Source organism: Pseudophryne corroboree, chromosome 7 (assembly GCF_028390025.1).
Source record: "Pseudophryne corroboree isolate aPseCor3 chromosome 7, aPseCor3.hap2, whole genome shotgun sequence".
Classification (NCBI taxonomy): Eukaryota; Metazoa; Chordata; class Amphibia; order Anura; family Myobatrachidae; genus Pseudophryne; species Pseudophryne corroboree.
In genome coordinates this window covers 12944284-12957879 of record NC_086450.1, presented here as the reverse complement: position 1 = coordinate 12957879, position 13596 = coordinate 12944284, and the positions used below count along the sequence as shown (strand labels likewise).

The window sequence follows — 13596 nt, the reverse complement described above, 5'->3', positions numbered from 1 at the left end:
CCCCCCCCCCTTTCCATGCAGAAATGCGAAAGCATCATACAGCGGCGATGCTTTTGCACTTCTGGAGTAGCTCCCGGCCAGCGCAGCTTTAGCGTCACGCGGCCACTGCGGCCCGCCCCCCACACGGTCCAGCCACGCCTGCACTGGCTGCGCCGCGCCCAGGAAATGGTGGCCAAATGCCGCCGTTCTACCCCCACCGAGCAACCGCCTCTGCCTGTCGTTCAGGCAGAGGCGATCGTAGCGCAGTGACGGCCTTCGGCCATCTGGCATGCGCCGGCGCACTGCGACGCTGGCGCATGCGCAGTTCTGACCCGATCGCACCGCTGCGATAAACTGCAGCGTGCTATCGGGTCAGAATGACCCCCCATGTGCACTGCAGGTGTGGCAGATGTAACATGTGCAGAGAGAGTTAGATTTGGGTGGGTTATTTTGTTTCTGTGCAGGGTAAATACTGGCTGCTTTATTTTTACACTGCAATTTAGATTTCAGTTTGAACACACCCCACCCAAATCTAACTCTCTCTGCACATGTTACATCTGCCCCACCTGCACTGCAGCATGGTTTTGCCCAACTGCTAACAAATTTGCTGCTGCGATCAGATCTGAATTAGGCCCACGGTGCACTAATTGGGGTTCCCGGTCACTGTATGGAGAAAACGAAACAAAAAAACCATTAAAAACTCATGTCGACCTTTTCACCTGTCGACCAATAGTGGTCAACCCAAACATGGTTGTCCTAGACACTGTCGACTCTATGAACCACATAATATACAGTATACATATGGGGGGGGGGTTATATATTTAGAAATAACCTATATATTTGTGTGCGATTCTATCCACAGAACGGGTTTCTGATGGCGATGGCGCAGCAGCTGGCGCAAAGTTTAGCGCAGAACCTCGGAATTCAGTGGGAACCATCTTCTCGGAAGGTGAAGCCAAGTGAGTATAACGTTGGTAGCCACACCCACGGGCGGCTTTGTTGCCGGTGCTCTGATGCTAGCGCCCGCAGACTTTCTCCTGCGCTGCAACACAGAAACAAATCAAATCTAAAAATGCCAACGTAACGGAACACAACGCCAGTAATTATGGTGCCGCTTGGGACAATGGTTCCCGGCGTCAGATAATCTTGTGTGCTTTACAAAATGCCAGCGGCTCTTTGGATCAAGGTTAATTCTTATAAACTGATTGCAGAAGGATTTTTTTGTAACATTTAAGAAGCAATTTTGACACTTGATAGAACAAAATGGCAGCCGCGGCGTTACGCAGTAGCACACCCCTAATCACAGGCCCATGCGGTGATTGGCGTGTGCTGTTTACCCCCTTCATAAAATAATAAAATATGTCCCAGAACCCGCCTGTTAATTAAGCCGCTGGAGCCTTTACAGCTGCGTACAAATTTGCAGTCGCAGGCTCAGACACGCCCCTGAAACGGCCTGCGTTTTTTAAGCCACCCCCCCCATTACCTCCCACAAATGGTCACTACCTGTCACTCACTTCGCAAATAAATCCTCACCGCACCCACTGTCGCTAAACAATCGCCGCCTCTGCGCAGTGCGAGTGTGACGCATGTGCAGTACAAAACAAATCGCTCAACTGCGCAAACATCAGCACCGCGTTCACCACTGAATCAGAGCCACTGCCCCATTGCAGGGGGTTCTTCTTATGGGAAATGTTGGAACTTTGCCAGGGGTGTGGTACGCAAGATCGACGGTAGCTAGGTCGATGGGTCAAAAGGTCGACATGAGTATTTTATGGGGGGGTTTTGGTGTCGTTTTCTCCGTACAATGACCGGAATCCCCAATTAGTGCACCGTGTCCCCTCGCTTCGCTCGCCATGCTTCGGGCAAGGTGCCTTGAACCGCAACCGCAGCGCTTGGCACAGGTTACTATTCCCAATCGTAGTCTGCGTGGATTGTTAAGTATGAAAAAGCTCAAAAAAAGGATTAAAAAAAAAACTCATGTCGACCTTTTGACCTGTCGACCTAGAACATGTCGACCTAGAGATCCTGTAGACCTAGTTACTGTTGACCAATAGTGGGCGACCTAGAGACCGGATCCCCTTTGCCAGGATAGGAGCTGTACGCTGTGGCTGCGGTGACACGATCACGGCAATTAGTGGTAACAGCGCAGGATAACATGAAAGCTTAATAAGGGATTTACCAGACTGTGAAGCTCGGCAGTAACAGACGTCTATGAGCCGGATTACATGTTCTGGCCAAGGTATAAGTCAGCATAAAATTGCTGAAAGCTGCTATTAAATGAAAGAATATCACAGTCTCTTATTATATTTATGGGCTCCTTAAACCAATTAGATTATTATTAGGTAACAGCGTCGCACAGAGGTTTAGGTTCAGTTCTGTAAGAGAAGACATGACTGGTCCAGGGCTTGTGGTATTGGACACAGATTTACTGGACCCAGGTGTCTGGATCCGAAGTGAGCTTCAGCCTACGCAGTTTTGCCTGGTACTTGTAGCCATCGATGGTTTCGATGGTGATTTGAGGCTGTTTCCTACAGACACCTCCATTTTAATTACATGGAATTGCGCAGCCGCTTCCTTGCGTCTGAGTAATTCCTTACGAACATAACTTAGACCCATGGGGGTAAATTTACTAAAGCCTCTAAAACAGAGAATTGGTGAGGTTGCCCATACCAACCAATCAGATGCTGTCTATCATTTTCTAAAAGACAATAGAGAAATGATAGACGGCCTCTGATTGGTTGCTATGGGCTATATCACCAGTTCTCTGTTTTAGGAGATTTAGTAAATATACCCCCATTGTTTCTAGGATTCACTCATAATTGATTGACAGGCAGGGGCGGACTGACATGCGAGGCGGACTAGCCCTGTGCTGGGCGTCCCCCCGCATGTCAGGGAAGATGATCGTAGCTGTGCTAAATTTAGCACAGCTACGATCAACTCGGAATGACCCCCGAAATCGGGGAATGAAGGATTGAGGTTGTACTTTAAGAAGAATAAAGGTTTTAGATCCTGATTCAGAGTCAGGGGTAAAGTTGGCACAATTGCGACCTCTTCCAAATGCTGATTGGTGAGTTTTCAGACGCAGCAATCAGTCGCGCCATCAAAGCTCGCACCTTCCCTGTGGCAGGTGCAGATCATCCGTCATAGTACCTCCTCCAATTTGGGCAAATACGCATCTGAGTTTGTAAACGCTTCACTGTCACGCTGGCGACACTCCCATAACACGCTCATGCCACAGCGCACGTCCGTGCATCCGCGTAGCCACCTCCCAGGAATATCCAACACATTTTCAAGACATTTCTGAGACTGTGCGTCTCGATCACAACTGAGGCTCTGCGCGCACTGACTCTAGGCGCATGTGTAGTGCGGCTTAGATACACGCGCAGTAGCCAATAATTGCTCATCTGCATTCTTCATCGCGTCTGACTCGGAATCAGGCCCCTAAGTGCCTCCAGAGTTTCCACATCATAGTTGGGGAGAATAGACAGGTTTGTTTGTATGGAATTCTGCTTTTGCTGACGCTTCCAATGGCTTACGGCGCACGCTTACATAGACGTCTGTTAGATGTGATGCCTCTGATAATTGTCTTTCAGAAGAGTGTGACTGCGCCGAGAACTTTGGAGGATGCATTATGGAGGAGACTGGGTGCGTATTCCCACGTGCGCTGCGCTCCCTGCGCCAGGGCGACGGCTTGTTGCGTGTTGATGTAACTGACTCACGGGGAGATGGAGCAAACGTTCAGCCCTGGGAGGCGGCGTTTGCTGGGAGTACCTGAGCTCCTCCTTCTTCCCCCTGCAGCTGGAAGGACAAATGGCTGAGCTGCAGGGGGGAGAAGGAGGCGGAGCATCGTGCTCCTGCACCAGGAGCCTGCCAGGAGAGAGGTGGGGGGGGGGGGTCGGCCGGTGCAGTGCTGGTCGGCGGCGGGTGCCGTGCTTGGCGGTAGCAGGTGCGAAAGAAGCCCAGGCGATACTCTTGGCGGTGAAAACTTGACGGCGGGTCTTAATACATATGAAAATGCAGTAAAAACCCTGAAAACGGGTTTTTTACCACATTTTCTCTTTAGTACATCCCGCCCTGTATGCGTTAATGTTATAAACAAAGCCATATTTACCTAGCAACGTCCTCCTGCGCTGACCCTGTACAAGTGCGACCGGCTTGAGTACGCGTTTATACAGCCGTCATGAGCTGACTTTTTTGTTTTTTGGGGGTTTTTTTTAGATAAGAGAAACTGGGGGAGTTTTATCAAATCTTGGAGAGAGATAAAGTACCAACCAATCCGCTTCTAAGGAGTATATTTACTAAAGGTCACTATCAATTGATTTTAAATAGAAAAAAATCAGCCTTTAGTAAATATATCCCTAATGTCGTTTTTACAGGCTGTGCCAAATAACTCACAGAAGCTGCCTGGTTGGTACTTTAACTCTCTCCAAGCCTTGATACATCTCCCCCACTGTAACAAAGTACCAAGTTACAAGGTAAATGCTTTTTACATGTAGAAATATTTCCTTCTCGTGGTTACAGAGTTTACCATTCCCGGAGATTCTCAAAGTGCAGTATTGCCGAGTTCAAGGAATTCCTGTCTCGAGGAGGGGGGTCGTGTCTTTTTAATAGACCAACAAAGGTACAGACTTCCTTGACATATAAACTGTTATATAATATAAATCTCAGTTTTTGTGAATGTGATGCTTAAGGCCTGACATAGAGACATGTGCAGCTCTTCTCTGCTAAATCTGTGACATCCAGATAACAGGGCTTGTATGTATACTTGTATACGGAGCTGTGGAAATGACAGTGGGTCTATTTCAGATCTGATCGCAGCAGCAAAATTGTTAGCAGTTGGGCAAAACCATGGCCCTCATTCCGAGTTGTTCGCTCGCAAGCTGCTTTTAGCAGCTTTACACACGCTAAGCCGCCGCCTACTGGAAGTGAATCTTAGCTTCTTAAAATTGCGAACGAAAGATTCTCAAAATTGCGATTACACACCTCTTAGCAGTTTCTGAGTAGCTTCAAACTTACTCGGCATCTGCGATCAGTTCAGTGCTTGTCGTTCCTGGTTTGACGTCACAAACACACCCAGCGTTCGCCCAGACACTCCTCCGTTTCTTCAGCCACTCCCGCTTTTTTCCCAGAAACGGTAGCGTTTTTTCACACACACCCATAAAACGGCCAGTTTCCGCCCAGAAACACCCACTTCCTGTCAATCACATTACGATCACCAGAACGAAGAAAAAACCATGAGTAAAATTCCTAACTGCATAGCAAATTTACTTGGCGCAGTCGCACTGCGGACATTGCGCATGCGCACTAAGCGGAAAATAGCTGCGATGCGAAAAAATTTACCGAGCGAACAACTCGGAATGAGGGCCCATGTGCACTGCAAATGTAACGTGCAGAGAGAGTTAGATTTGGGTGGGTTATATTATTTCTGTGCAGGGTAAATACTGGCTGCTTTATTTTTACACTGCAATTTAAATTTCAGTTTGCTGCTGCGATCAGATCTGAATTAGGCCCAGTACCCCTACGTAGAGCACTCTGATGTGTGTGCTACTACATACATATAATGAAGATACATTTGGACAACATGCTCTTCAGAGAATGCGCTATGCATTTATTGAAAAAAAAAATAGTTCTGTCACCAGGTGGAGATGTAACAATATTAAATCAGTTCAGGAGAACTATAACTGCTAAGACAACACTTTAATGAAGATCGGGTCATCTCGGCCACCATGTTACCGGACTTAACTTCATGTGCCTTTTGGTTGTGCTTTTTTTTTTAAGAACCCGGTATATCGGGAGGGATGTCACACAGTGACCTGTCAGATCTGAAATACAGCACTAGACATCGTGTGCTGGCTATTCCACCTGACATGTTACGTTCTGCTATAGAGAATTCTGTTCTCCGAACGGAAAGTGTTGTTGACCACAATGGAGGACACATTGAACAATTGTAGCACTCTTTAAGGGATTTGTATCAACACACCGCCATCTGGTGGCAACATTTGTAACTACTGTAATAGTTTTTTTTTGTTTTTTTTTAACTAACAGCTAATGCATCCTCTTACGTACAGTATCTCATGTCCAAATTTCTCTTTATTACGAGCAGTAGAACTTGCTTTAGAGTGCTCTGGGCACCTGTAAAGCAGGCTTAAAATGCCTTCCTTTTCTTACCTCACATGCCAACTGTTAACTTTATTTAATTGGTAGAGTAACATAAACCTGATGGGCAAACAAAAAAGGCACCAAAAGTTTTGGCCTATAAACTTTGGTGATGTAAATCTGGAGCTGTGTAATACCTTATTTACAATGACTGAATAACTGGCACTGCAGGGGGTGAGACTAGTGTGAATGGATTCTGTAATGTTCTTAGGTGAGTATGGCTATGTCCTTCATTCCCGTTTTCCCACGGCTTCGCTTGCGTGGATGTCTGTTAGTGCTCAGCGAACTAATATTACAAAGGCACTAGTGGTATCTAATATTGTGATGTATATATTACATTGTAGACTTTGATCACTAAATGTCTTTGTAAACAATATTTGAATTAACACAAAAAAAGATGCTTGGTGCGCCATCTACTGGATTGACATGTATACTGCAACTTCATGAGTCAGGATAAGCTGCCTGATTAGTGATTAATATATAGTCAGATTTTCGTGCGAAATAGATCTTGAACTATACAGTATCTCTATGTATTTACATATGCATACATATATATCTGTTTGAGTTCGGGGTGAACAAAATATGTATATATTGTGTTTGTGTGTGTGTGTATGTGTATATATATATATATATATATATATATAGTCATTTTGAACTTGAGGAACCTGTGCAAATTCCGCTAAAACACATTTCTGTCTCCATAGTTCATAAACAGTCTCTAGACGTATATTTGTCCCCAAAAATTATATTTAACTACATATAGGGGTATATGCAATTCACGGCGAATCGCGGCAAATTATCGCCGTTTTTTAATTCGACACAATTCGACAGGTGAATTCCGGCAGGTGGCTGCCGGAATTCACCATATTCAATGAAAAACGGATTCGACAGTCCCGCGGGCGAAAATCGGCCGATTTGCCGAATTTTGCCGCGATTTAAAAAAACGGGGAAAAAGGGAAAAACACGAAAAAAAATGGCGTGGGGTCCCCCCTCCAAAGCATAACCAGCCTCGGGCTCTTCGAGCTGGTCCTGGTTCTAAAAATGCGGGGAAAAATTGGGCAGGGATCCCCCGTATTTTTAAAACCAGCACCGGGCTCTGCGCCTGGTGCTGGTGCAAAAAATACGGGGGACAAAACGAGTAGGGGTCCCCCGTATTTTTCACACCAGCATCGGGCTCCACTAGCTGGACAGACAATGCCACAGCCGGGGGTCACTTTTATACAGTGCCCTGCGGCCGTGGCATTAAATATCCAACTAGTCACCCCTGGCCGGGGTACCCTGGGGGAGTGGGGACCCCTTCAATCAAGGGGTCCCCCCCCCCAGCCACCCAAGGGCCAGGGGTGAAGCCCGAGGCTGTCCCCCCCCCATCCAAAGGCTGCGGATGGGAGGCTGATAGCCTTGAGTAAAATGACAAGAATATTGTTTTTTCCAGCAGTACTACAAGTCCCAGCAAGCCTCCCCCGCAAGCTGGTACTTGGCGAACCACAAGTACCAGCATGCGGGAGAAAACCGGGCCCGCTGGTACCTGTAGTTCTACTGGAAAAAAAATACCCAAATAAAAACAGGACACACACACCGTGACAAGTAAAACTTTATTACACACTGCCGACACACACATACTTACCTATGTTGACACGCCGACTGCCACGGTCTCCGACGATCCGAGGGTACCTGTGAAAACAATTATACTCACCTTCCAGCGTCCAGAGGTACATCCACGTCCAGAGATAATCCACGAACTTGTTAAAAAAAAAACCGAACACCCGTTCCATGCCGGACTGAAAGGGGTCCCATGCTTTCACATGAGACCCCTTTCCACGAATGCCGGGACATCACGTGACTCCTGTCACTGAAGTCCCTTCAGCCAATCAGGAAGCGCTACTTCCGTGGCGCTCACCTGATTGGCTGTGCGCTGTCTGAGCTGTCAGACAGCGCATCGCAAAGCCGCTCCATTAGTTTCAATGGTGGGAACTTTGCCGTCAGCGGTGGGGTTACCCGCGGTCAGCCGCTGACCGGCGGGTGACCTCACCGCTAGCCGCTAAGTTCCCACCATTGAATATAATGGACGGAGCTGTGCGAGGCGCTGTCTGAGTTCAGACAGCGCACAGCCAATCAGGTGAGCGCAACGAAGTAGCGCTTCCTGATTGGCTTTAGAGACCTTTGTGTGACAGCTGTCACTGACAGGTCTCATTCGTGGAAAGGGGTCTCATGTGTCAGCATGGGACCCCTTTCAGTCCGGTGGTCCGGGTGTTCGTTTTCTTTTTTTGCCAAGTCCGTGGATTTATCTCTGGACCATGGCTGAGGTGAGTATATTGATCTTTTCTTTTCAGGTATCCGTGGATTCTACATGGAGTAGAGGACCGATGTCGGCGTGTGAACATAGGTAAGTATGTGTGTGTCGGCAGTGTGTAATAAAGTTTTACTGTCACGGTGTCTGTGTCCTGTTTTTATTTGGGTATTTTTTTTCCAGTAGAACTACAGGTACCAGCGGGCCCGTTTTTCTCCCGCATGCTGGTACTTGTGGTTCTCCAAGTACCAGCTTGCGGGGGAGGCTTGCTGGGACTTGTAGTTCTTCTGGAAAAAACAATATTCTTGTCATTTTACTCAAGGCTATCAGCCTCCCATCCGCAGCCTTTGGATGGGGGGGACAGCCTCGGGCTTCACCCCTGGCCCTTGGGTGGCTGGGGGGGGGGACCCCTTGATTGAAGGGGTCCCCACTCCCCCAGGGTACCCCGGCCAGGGGTGACTAGTTGGATATTTAATGCCACGGCCGCAGGGCACTGTATAAAAGTGACCCCCGGCTGTGGCATTATCTGTCCAGCTAGTGGAGCCCGATGCTGGTGTGAAAAATACGGGGGACCCCTACTCGTTTTGTCCCCCGTATTTTTTGCACCAGCACCAGGCGCAGAGCCCGGTGCTGGTTTTAAAAATACGGGGGATCCCTGCCCAATTTTTCCCCGCATTTTTAGAACCAGGACTAGCTCGAAGAGCCCGAGGCTGGTTATGCTTTGGAGGGGGGACCCCACGCCATTTTTATTTTTTATTTTACCGTTCCAGCAATAAAAAAAAAAAAAAAAAAATATTTTTAAAAATATATAAATAATACTTGTGCCTCCAAAAAAAAAAAAAAAGTACCTAATCCCTTCTAATATAAATAGATCTGCTATTCCCAAAAAAAAAAACACAAAAAAAAACATGTTTAAATTTTTTTTTATTGTTTTCACCCTCCAAAGTGTGGCGGATTGAAAATGACGAATTTACTGTCTAAAAGCACTGCTGTCGAATTTCCAAACTTGAATTGAATATGCTTTTGTCGAATTGCAGCACTTGTATCATTGCAGAAAAGTCGAATTTCAAAAAGTCGAATTTTGAAAGTCCGTTTTTTTGACGGAAAGCACTGAATTGCATTGACGAATTTTTTATTTTTTGGCGAAAATGACCCGAAATTCGACAATTTCGGGAATTCGACCGCAATTGCATATACCCCATAGTCAATTTTGGCTTGAGGACACTGCACGCGCCGAGTGTCACGCATCTGCTTATTCCTTTTTTGCTCCTTTTCCTGATGTCACAGCGAGATCATACATACACCTCAGTTTCTCCCTAGGTCACTAAGCTATCCATTAGTGATAACGCCATCCAAATTCATCTTGTCATTTTTGCGTGATGCTGGAACAAACAGACAAAAATTCAGGAAAAAAATAAAATTTCTCTATAATTCATACACAGTCCCAAGGAGAACATTTCTCCAAAAACATTTCTATGTACTGACACAACCATTACAACTTTACTGTAAGTATAGATATGGGGGTAATTCTGAGTTGATCGCAGCAGCAAATTTGTTAGCAGTTGGGCAAAACCATGTGCACTGCAGGGGAGGCAGATATAACATGTGCAGAAAGAGTTAGATTTGGGTGGGTTATTTTGTTTCTGTGCAGGGTAAATACTGGCGGCTTTATTTTTACACTGCAAATTAGATTGCAGATTGAACACACCCCACCCAAATCTATCTCTCTCTGCACATGTTATATCTGCCTCCCCTGCAGTGAACATGGTTTTGCCCAACTGCTAAAAAATTTCCTGCTGCGATCAACTCGGAATTACCCCCATAGTTAAAATCGTTAGGGTTTAGTTGGGAGTTTTCATAATGAGGAGAAACATAGTAACGTAGTAATTGAGGTTGAATAGAGGTAAAATGCCCATTGCTTTCAACCTGTATTCTGTATTAAGTTGTGTTGATTATAATGTACCTGCTGAAGATTGTTTTATGACTAGTTAACAACTACAAATCATGTTACACCCGGGTAATCAACGTCAATATTTTAAATATTATAACCTTGGATATCATTTTCAATCAGAAATGTATCCAATACTTTTTTTAATGCATTTACAGAGTCCACCATTATCACCTTCCATGGCAGGGAATTCCAAATCCTTATTGCCCTAACAGTGAAGAATCCTTTCCTCCATTGCGTACGGAATTTTCTCTCCTCCAGCCTCAGCGAGTGCCCACGTGTCCTAAACAGAGTTCTTTTAATAAATAATTCCTCTGATAACTCTTTGTGATGCCCCTTTACATATATAAGATATTAATAATATGATATCTCCTCTTAGACGCCTCTTTTCCAGTGTATACATGTTCAACCTAGTAAGCCTTTCCTCATAATCCAGTCCCTCTAGCCCTTTAATCAACTTAGTAGCTCGCCTTTGAACCCTTTCTAGTTCACCGATATCTTTTTTTATACAGTGGTGGCCAAAACTGAACACAATATTCCAGGTGCGGACGTACCAATGATTTGTACAGCGGCAGAATTACATCCGAGTCCCTTGTCTCAATTCCCCTTTTTATGCATGCTAACACCTTACTTGCCTTCTTTACTGCGCTTTGACATTGTGTATGGTTATTCAGCCTATTATCAATGAGTACCCCCAAATCTTTTTCCAATACTGTTACCCCTAGACTTTCCCCAATTATTATATAGGTTGCAAGTTTGTTTTTAGTCCCGAAATGCATAACCTTGCATTTTTCTATATTGAACCTCATTCTCCATTTAGACGCCCAGATTTCAAGTTTAGATAAGTCATTCTGCAGAGACTCCACATCTATTTCCGAATTAATTACCCTACACAGTTTAGTATCATCTGCAAAGATTGACACTGTGCTTTCCAGGCCTATTTCTAGGTCATTGATAAATATGTTGAACAGTAGTGGCCCGAGTATGGACCCTTGTGGTATTCCGATGACTACTGGGGTCCAGCTTGAGGACTTCCCGTTGAACACTACTCGCTGTACCCTGTTATCCAGTCAGTTACTTATCCATGTACAGTACAAACAGTTTTTCCTAGGCCAAGCTCCTTTAATTTGAGGATCAGTCTCCTGTATCGAAGGCTTTTGCAAAATCTAAGTAGACCACATCCACTGCTTTTCCCTGGTCAAGATTGTCGCTCACTTTCTCATAGAAGCTAACTAAGATAGTTTGACATGATCTGTTCCTCACAAACCCATACTGGTTCTTGCTAATAATCTTTGCAGTCTGCAGATACTCCTGTATGCTATCCCTTGGAATTCCTTCCAATATTTTCCCCACTATAGATGTCAAACTAACCGGTCTGTAGTTACCCGGATGATTTTTGTATCCCTTTTTAAATAATGGCACTACCTCAGCTATACACCAATCCTTCGGTACCATGCCTGATCTAATTGAACTACTGAAAATCAAGTATAGGGGTCGTGCTAGTTGTGACCTAAGCTCCATAAGAACCCTCGGGTGAAGTCCATCAGGACCAGGTGATTTATTAATCTTAATTTCGCTTAGTCTCTCCCAGACTACTTCTTCACTTTAACAAGTATCTAACCATGAATCATTACTGTCACTATGGTTATGCACTACTCCCACCATCAATTCTTCTCTGGTGAACACTAATGAAAAAAATGTGTTCAGTATTTCCGCTTTTATTTCGTCATCATTTATCAATACTCCAAATTCATCTTTTATTGGACCTATGTTCTCCTTTTTTAACCTTTTACTGTTTATGTATTTAAAAAACTTTTTAGGATTGGTTTTACTCTCTATAACGATTTGCTTTTCATTTTCCGTTAGCTGCTCTTATTGCTATTTTGCATTTTTTATTGCATTCATTGTAATACTGGATTGACTCCTCCTTTCATTTAGATTTAAATGCTTTGAAAGCACGCTTCTTTTTATCCATTTCTGCCTTGACCTTTTTGTTAAGCCACATCGGTTTGAGTTTAGTACTCCTGCGTTTACTGCCCATGGGAATAAATTTGTGAATATTGCTATCTAGCAACCTTTTTAAAGCATCCCACATTTCTGAAGTGTTCTTGCTATGAAACAAAACTTCCCACTCAATGTTATTAAGTGCACATCTCAGCATGCTGAAATTAGCCTTCCTAAAGTTAAATGTTTTGGTTGAACCCTTATAGCTATGTTTCCTGAAACTGATGTCAAATGTGATGATATAGTGATCACTGTTACCCAAAGTCACCCCAACTTTAGTGTTTGATATAATGTCCACATTATTAGTAATTACTAGATCTAGAGTAGTTTTACCCCTAGTTGGGTCCTCGACTAATTGAGACATGTAGTGATCCTTTAACATATTTAAGAACATGTTGCCCCTAGCTTTAACACATGAATCGTTACTCCAATTTATATCAGGATAATTAAAATCTTCAATCACAAGGGTGTCCCCCAATCCCGCAGCCCTTTTGATTTGCTGCAGAGTTGTTCTTCCTCATGTATGCTAATATCCGGCTGTTTGTAGCACGTGCCTATGACTAGTTTTTTTGCACTTGAAATTTCAGCCCATAGTGACTCCACATTATCGCCAGTCCCCTCATAAATAACCTGCTTTAAGTATGGTTTAAGTGATGGTTTAACATAAAGACATACACCTCCTCCTCTTTTGCTTGTCCTGTCCCTCTTGAATAGAGAATATCCCTCCAAGTTTGCAACCCAGTCTTGAGATTCGTCCCACCATGTTTCCGTAATACCTATAATGTCATACTCAGCCTTTGATGCTAACAATTCCAATTCCACCATTTTACCTGCTAGGCTTTTTGCGCTTGCAAGCATACATTTTAGTTTAGCGGTTCCCTTGTCCGTTTGTTCTTTTAAAGGTATCCTATCATGGTTTACTAGAGTATCCCTAGAGTTACTGAAACAGACTGTTCTTCTCGCTCCCTCTCCACACCCACCATACTTAATACTGCCCACCTTACTCTTCTCTTTGATCAACCCAATGTTTCGGCCTAAACTCTCCACCCTGACATAAGTATTTTCCCTTATACTCCGTACATCATTTTCTATATGCTGTAATGATGACACATAATTGTTGTTAGTTAATGTTTTGGCAATACCTTTGTTAATACCCTTTTTAGAACCCATGTAAATACCCTTGTCCTTGCCGGCTACTCTTTCCCTCCACCCCTATTTAGCT

At 44.6% G+C, this 13596-nt stretch overlaps 1 protein-coding gene across 5 annotated transcripts in view; it reads left to right on the top strand.

Annotated features, from left to right (window-relative positions):
- ADAM23 (ADAM metallopeptidase domain 23) overlaps positions 1-13596 on the top strand; it is a 282388-nt gene that overhangs the window by 189522 nt on the left and 79270 nt on the right. For all 5 annotated transcript variants that reach the window (XM_063932697.1, XM_063932698.1, XM_063932699.1 and 2 more), the window contains exons 13-15: positions 842-938; positions 3573-3624; positions 4501-4600. In XM_063932697.1, the coding sequence (XP_063788767.1) occupies positions 842-938; positions 3573-3624; positions 4501-4600 (249 nt within the window). The remainder of the gene's footprint in view (positions 1-841; positions 939-3572; positions 3625-4500; positions 4601-13596) is intronic.